The sequence below is a fragment of the Carcharhinus amblyrhynchos genome, chromosome 21, assembly GCF_965287045.1.
Source record: "Carcharhinus amblyrhynchos chromosome 21, sCarAmb.v2.hapA, whole genome shotgun sequence".
Taxonomy (NCBI): Eukaryota; Metazoa; Chordata; class Chondrichthyes; order Carcharhiniformes; family Carcharhinidae; genus Carcharhinus; species Carcharhinus amblyrhynchos.
In genome coordinates this window covers 13,790,093-13,797,770 of record NC_137344.1, presented here as the reverse complement: position 1 = coordinate 13,797,770, position 7,678 = coordinate 13,790,093, and the positions used below count along the sequence as shown (strand labels likewise).

General features: G+C 42.5%; 1 protein-coding gene across 1 annotated transcript in view; it reads left to right on the top strand.

Annotated features, from left to right (window-relative positions):
- Positions 1-212: 212 nt before the first annotated feature.
- cyth1b (cytohesin 1b) overlaps positions 213-7,678 on the top strand; it is a 250,764-nt gene continuing 243,298 nt past the window's right edge. The window contains exon 1 of the mRNA XM_080209513.1: positions 213-323. Coding sequence (XP_080065639.1) covers positions 305-323 — 19 coding nt within the window. The 5' untranslated portion in view covers positions 213-304. The remainder of the gene's footprint in view (positions 324-7,678) is intronic.

Below are 7,678 nucleotides of genomic sequence, written 5' to 3'. Positions count from 1 at the left end.
CGGCATATCCACATCATTAGTGCTAACTGCAGGGTGAGCAGTGGAGACGGGAAGGTCATGTTGTCAGGCGAGTGGTGCCAGTGGGGACATAGCAGCTGGGCTCACCCCGCAAGTGTGTCAAATGCAGCAGCGGCTGCTCAAGCTGTCACATCACGTGGGCGCCGCCGCTGGCCACGCCCTTTCCCGGGGTGCTGACGTCAAAGACCGGTCCGCTCGAGCGGAGAGGTGGGCGGAGTGCGAGGCTGCAGTCAGCTGGAGGGTGGCAGCTGCTGCAGGAGGAGCGCGAGGACCCTGAGCCTGAGCCATGGACGAGGACAAGTACGGTCAGTGCCTGATCAGCGCAGCAGCTGGGATAGGGAGGGGCGAGGCTGTACAGAGCCTGCCATCTGGATGCACCCTCTACTCGTGCTCAGGAGGGCCGGGGAAACCACTGGGCGCTGCTACAATGTTGCAATCATGTTTCTTTTTCCCCTTCCCTGCGCCAAGACTTCACTTGTAACAAGAAAAGGGAAATCCCGACTCCTTCCCTTCACAGTCGCTACACTCTTCGGAGCTGTGGCTATGTATACAGTGTGTCTGTCTTCTGTCTTTTCCTACACCACGCTTCAATAGGCACAGATGCAACTCGCTTTAAATTAGCTCGTGATAGCATGAGAGACTTTGAAAACTTACGTTTTTTTAATTCAGGACTTTTTTTTGACCGGTGTTACTGTTCACTGCTGTATCAATAGAGCATCATTTTTTGGTGTTGGTAAAGGGATCAAGAACTGTGTTTTTGTTCTCTCCCGCCCCCATATCTGATTTTCTTTTGCTGTCATCCGTGCCCCAGCACCATTGCACAGTTGCGTGGAATTCACTTAGAACCAAGTGCAAACTTTTTGCTTTCTTTTGAAGTGGTACTGATCAATGGTTTGAAGTGTGCGTGCTGTGAGGCACTCAGTGACACCTCACCATGAGCGTGAACTTCGATCCAGTTACCAAGTTATTCAGAAAGCCATGTTCCAACTGCCAAACAGTCATACACTCCCGTCCATTGATGGATTAATGGATTAGAGTTAGCATTTTGCGCAAAGGAATTAATTATCCAAGAATTTGAATGAAATAGCATCAATAATTTAGCTATGTTTACAGATGACGCTAAAATTATGAATTTTCACAATTTAAATTTTACGTATGGTTCCCTTCCATTTTGTTTGTGTAACTTTCAGGTGGGACATTTCTTTGCGAGACAGAATGGTGTATTTTACTGCTGTAATCATATTTTGCAGTCTATTTTATTTCCACTCCCCCCGCCCCCAATCGGGTTAGTTTTGCTGTCACAGTGAAACTATTTATATTTCCAATCTTTTTATTGTTGATTAGTTTCGTTGAGGTGCTGAGAGCAACGTCACAGAGGTAAAGTGACAATAAATCTTATCCAAGTTCAGTGCATCTTTAAGTGGCGAGAAGAGAATGCTTGGCAGTTCAACATATCTAAACAGGATTTGCAACATCCTGCACATGATCTGCGTTATGAATTTAGTACCTGAGAGGGCCAAGGTGTCATTAGTTAATAGTTTATAAAAGTGAAACTGGGATATGCACTTGAGATTGGACTTATTGAACATACCAATGCAAATTTGATGATTGGTATTTATTGTCTACTTACTCAATGTACTGAAGTGAATCTAATATGCTGGAGGACCTGTGGGATCATATCAGAGTGAAACCATGCTCCAGAAAATAGGGAAGAAAATTGGAATGGCAAGGTCTCCCAAAAGTTTCTCACCTTTTATGGTTCTTGACCTTTACTGCACAACTTGAACTCATGAAGCAAGAACAACAAAAAGATCCATTTTGTAAGAGTGCCTGCTTCCAGAAAGAGGGCATTTTTGATATTGCAACAATTCGATCTGTTACTGCTTAGGAAGTAGACTTATCGGTGTTTCATACCTTTTATTTTTTTTGATACTTTGCTGAAGCACTGGTGTTTGACTCTAGCCTATAAATATATGCCATATTATAAAATGTCCTTTTTAACTCTGCTTGCATGACCTATTAATTATGTGTCATGTTTGTAGATGTAACTGAAGGAAAAATGCTCCTCAATTTGTGGTGAAGTTTTAGTTCGCCATCTGGAACACTTTTGAGAACAAACTGAACCCACCCCACCCCGATCTGCTGTGGGCTCGGCTAAAACCAGCATTCATTGGGTACATGGGGGAAGGAAGATGTTCTTCTTGTCTGTCTTCCATGGGGCCTTTTACATGCCTTTCTCCCCACAGAGGAGTCATGTGGCTAGTTACAGTGCAGTCTTCCCAGATCTGCAATGTGGGCATTATATATTAGAAACCTAGAAAATAGCAGAACTAGGTCATTTGACCCTTCAAGCCTGCTCTGCTATTTAATGATTGTGGTTGATCCGCTATCTCAACAACATACTCCCAGGTTCTCCCCATGTCCCTTGATGCCTAGAAATTTATCTATTTCCTTCTCAAACATATTCAGTGACTTAGCTTCTGCAGTCTTCTGTGGTCAAGAATTCCACAGTTTCACCACTGTCTTCAGAGATTTATCCTTATCTCAGTCCTAAATGTCTATCCTATTCCCTAGACTGTGACTCCTTGTTCTAGAACCCCTACCCCCCCAACTAAACTTTTGTGAATTCAGGCCTAATCACACAAGTAGAAATTGGGTTGACAATCCAGCCATCCTAGGAATCAACCTTTGTTGCACTCAGTCGATGGTAAATTTATTCTTTCTTAGATAAGGAGATGAAAATGACATATGATACTCCAGATGTGGCCTTACTATAGTCCTGTACAGCTGCAGTAAGACATTCTTGCTCCTGTACTCAAGTCCTCTTGCAATGAAAACCAGCATACCATTTGTCTTCCTTATGCTATACCTGTATGCTTACTTTCAGTGACTTGCATACCATGACAATCAGGTTCCTTTGTATGTCAAAATGAAATAATATCCTGCCACTCTTTCATACTGAAATGAATAACCTCACACTTATCCATTTATACTGCATCTGCCATGTATTTGCCCACTTGTGTAAATTACCTTGAATCCACTTAACATTTTCCTCGTGATTCTTATCCCTACCCAGTTTTGTGTCATCAGCAAATTTGGCAATATTACATTGATTCTTTCATCCTTGATGTATACTGATGAGTAGCTCAGGCCCAAGCATTGATCTCTGTGAGACACAACTAGTCACTACCTGACCCATTTTATTCCTAGTCTCTTTCCTGTCTCCTGTATGCTATTTAGTCTTAATACATACCAATGTATGACCTTTAATTTTGCACACTGACCTATTATCTGGAACTTCATCAGAAGCTTTCTGAAAATCCAACTACACCACATCCACTGGTTCTCCCTTATCAATTCTGCCAGTTACGCCCTCAAACTCCAGTAGGTTTGTCAAATATCACTTTCCTTTCATAAATCCATGTTGACTTTGTCTAATCCTGTTGATATTTTCAAAGTGTCCCTTTATTGCTTCTTTATAAAACGCTAGCATTTTCCCCACTACCGATAGGGAAGCTAACCAGCCTTTAATGCCCTCTTTTCTCCCTCCTTTTTTAAAAGCGAGGTTACGTTTGCTACTGTACAATCTGGGACTGTTCCAGAATTTGGAAAGATGACAACCAACACATCCACTATTTCCATGGCCACCTCCTTTAACACCTTGGGATGTAGATTATCAGCCCTGGGGATTTATCAACTTTCAGTTCCATTAATTACCCCAGCACTATTTTTAATAATACCAATTTCTTTCAATTCCTCCTTCTCACTTTTTCCTTGATTCCCTAGCATTTCTGGGAAATTATTTGTCTTCCATGAAGACAAAACTAAAGTAGTTGTTTAATTGCTCTGCCATTTCCTTGTTCTCAGAGTCATAGAGTCATAAGAGTTGTATAGCTCAAAAAAGGCCCTTTGGCCCATCAAGTCTGTACCAACAGTAACTACCACTAAGGTCCTGCTCATACCATCTTCCAGCACTTTTCCATATCCTTAAGCTATGATGTTTCGAGTGCTCATCTAAATACTTTTTAAAGGTTACAAGGTTTACAGTCTCCATTACCTTCTCAGGTAGTGCATTTCAGATTACCACCACCCTCGAATGAAATTATTTTTCTCAAATCCCCTCTGAATCTCCTGCCCCTTAACCTAGAATTATGCCCTCTTGTGATTGACCCTCAACAGCTGCTTCGTATTACCCTGTCCATTCCTTTCATAATCTTATACACCTCAATAATGTCCCTTCTCTGCTCTAAAGAAAGTAATCCAAGCCTTTCCAATCTTTCCTTTTATAGCTCCAACCCAGGAACAGCCTGATGAATCTCCTCTCTGTCCTCCAGTGCAATCCTTCCTCAAGTGAGGTGGCCAGAACTACACTCAGTACTCCAGCTGTGGCCTAACTGAAGTTAAAATCATAGAAACCTTACAGTACAGAAAGAGGCTATTCAGCCCAACGAGTCTGCACCGATCACAATCCCACCCAGGCCCTACTCCCATATCCCTGCATATTTTATCTACTAATCCCTCTAACCTACACATCTTGGGACACTAAGTGGCAATTTAAGCATGGCCAATCAATCTAACCCACACATCTTTGGACTGTGGGAGAAAACCAGAGCACCCGGAGGAAACCCACACAGACACAAGGAGAATGTGCAAACTCCACACAGACAGTGACCCAAGCCAGGAATCGAACCCAGGTCCCTGGAGCTGTGAAGCAGCAGTGCTAACCACTGTGCTACTGTGCCACCCAAGTTCTGTACCATTCCAACATTACCTCCTTGCCTATACTCTATGCCACGACTAACAAAAGCAAGTGTTCCATATGTTGTCTTAACCATCCTATTCACAAGCTCTGCTGCTTTCGGGGATCTATGAATAAGTATGGCATAGTGGTTAGTACTGCTGCCTCAGTGCCAAGGATCCAGGTCCAATTGTGGTGTTGGGTGACTGTGTGTATGGAGTTTGCACATTCTCCCCATGTCCACATGGGTTTTCTCTGGCTGCTCTGGTTTCCTCCCACAGTCCAAAGCTGTACAGGTTAGGTTGGTTGACCATGCTAAGTTGATCCTTAGTGTCAGGATAATTAGTGGGTATATATTTGGGGTTGCAGGGATGGGTCTAGGTAGGATTGTTGGTGCAGGCTCGATGGACCAAGTGGCCTTCCTCTACACTCTAGGGATTCTATTCAATTCTGAGCCAAGATCTGTCTGTCCCTCTGAATGTCTGAGTGTCTTGCCATTCATTAAATACTCTCTTGTCTTGTTACTTCTTCCAAAGTGCACTTACCAAGATTAAATGCCATCTACCACTGCTTTGCCCAGCTGACCAACCATCTATATCTTCCTGTAATCTACAACCATCTCCTTCACTATTAACTACTTTACCAATCTTGGTGTCATCTGAGAATTTGCTTATCATTTCCCCCACATTATTATCAATACATAAATAGTAAGAGTCGCAGCACTGAACCTTGTGGTATGCCATTGGATACCAACTCCAGTCACTCAAACAGGCTTCTCCCACTACCCTTTGTCCTATAACTAAGTCAGTTTTGCTTCCATCTCTCCAAGTTTCCCTAAATTCCATGTGCTTCAACCTTTCCAATCAGTCTCATGTGGAATCTTGTTAAAATCTTTGTTGGAATCTATGTAAACTACATCAACTGTGTTTCCCTCATCCACAGACTCAATCATATTTTTGAAAAATTCTATCAAATTTGTTAGGAGTGACCTCTGTCTTGATGAAGCCATGCTGTCTATGCATAATTAACCCATGTCTTTCCAAGTGAAGACTAATTCTCTCCTTCAGAATTTTCTCCGATAGTTTCCTTACCTCTAACGTGAGACACTCATTGATCTGTAATTTCCTGATCCATCTCTATCACTTCTTGAAAAGTGAAAAAGCCATCCTCTAGTCCTCTGGTACTTCCTCCGTTGCCAATGAAGAATAAAAAAAATTGTAAGAGTCCCAGCAATTTTCTACCTTGTTTCCCACAGCGGTCTGGGATGCAGTGCACCTGGACCTGGGGATTTTTCCACTTTTAAGCCCATCAGATACCTCCCCATTTCCTATGTCAAACTGTGCAAATTCCCCACAGTCCTTTTTCCTGAATTCTGTACCTGTGTTCTCCTTTTCCTCAATGAAGACTGAAGAGAAGTATTAATTTAACACCCTTCCAGCATCCTGCAGCTTCATACACAGATTGCCCCCTTGATCTCTAATAGGTCATGCCTGTCCCTGTTTAACCTCTTCCCCTTAATGCATTTAGAGGATACTTTGGGATTCAGTCCTGAATTGTCCGAGACATTCAGGACTGTGCAAACTTATTGCTCTGACCTCCCCCTATAAGGAACATGTTGGACCTGAACTCTCCCCCAGTTCCTCCCACTACTCTGCTGTGGATTTTCACATGAGGAGCTGTTTTCAATCAACTTTGGCCAGACCCTGCCTTATTTTAATAAAATCTGCCTCACCCCAATCCAAAGCTGCCTTTTGCAGGCCATCTTTCTCCTTGTAGAGATGTGTGGGTTAGGTTGATTGGCCATGCTAAATTGCCCCTTAGTATATCAAATACATGAGGTGAGGGGATAGGATATTAAACACTTCTTTTTTTCCAGCTTCATTTCCCAGAAACAGACCCAGCACTGTGCCATCTCTTGTTGGGCCTTCTACATATTGATGCAAAAAACTCCCCTGAATACATTTCAACAAATCCCCCACTTCCACCCCGTGCCCCCCCCACCCCAACCATCCCATTTTGGACTTAAAGGACCTACAGTTGTCTTCACTAGTCTTTTTCATTTTACAAGGATGAGGAAAAAAATGGTTGCAATTTATATTTACACAGTTTGATTGGGCCATTAACATGGTGTATTAATGGTACCTCTCAAGATTTTACGATGGAACTGGGTACTCAGTGCCATTCTATAGGTCGAAGGATGGCATGGCTTTTCAATGGAATGCAATGGCAGGCTGTAGCAAATTGAATGCCAATTTTAATGCTTTCATAAACTCTGAATTGTTACTTGATTGGAGCTTGTATGTCTGGTTGTGGGATTGGAGTATGCAAGTGTAAATCCTTAAATTTCTGATTTATACACCAGTTATGATGAATTTTAAGTGATGGTTAAAATATACTTGCCTGAATTGCAAGGCCTCAGACAAAATTGAGGTGCCAAATGTTTCATAAGAGCATATTCAACAGGCTCATCCTTTTTAAAAAAAAACACAAAAACCTGGAAAAACACAATAGTTCTGCCAACCCCTGTGGAGAGAGAAATGGAGTTAATGTTTTGAGTGTGGTTTTTTCCAAAACTATACTTTTCATAAAAAATTTCAAATAAACTGTTGCAAATTTACATGGCTTTGAACTGCAAACAGTGCAGAAGCAAAGCATATTTGCACTTTTATATGAATTACGATCATTACATTTCAGTACTTAAAACTATATACATGCCTCAATAAATTACTGTGTGCCGTTATTGCTCAGATTGGCACACAGTTACACAGGTCGAGGGTATTCTGCAGTTCCTGGGCCCTTGGTCTGCCTCCGTTAAAAGGCCTTATAGTGTGGCCTTTCCCCATTGTGCCTTTGCGCCGGCTGCCCCAAGCTTCAGTGTGTCCCTCAGCATGTAGTCCTGGACCTTGGAATGTGCCAGTCTGC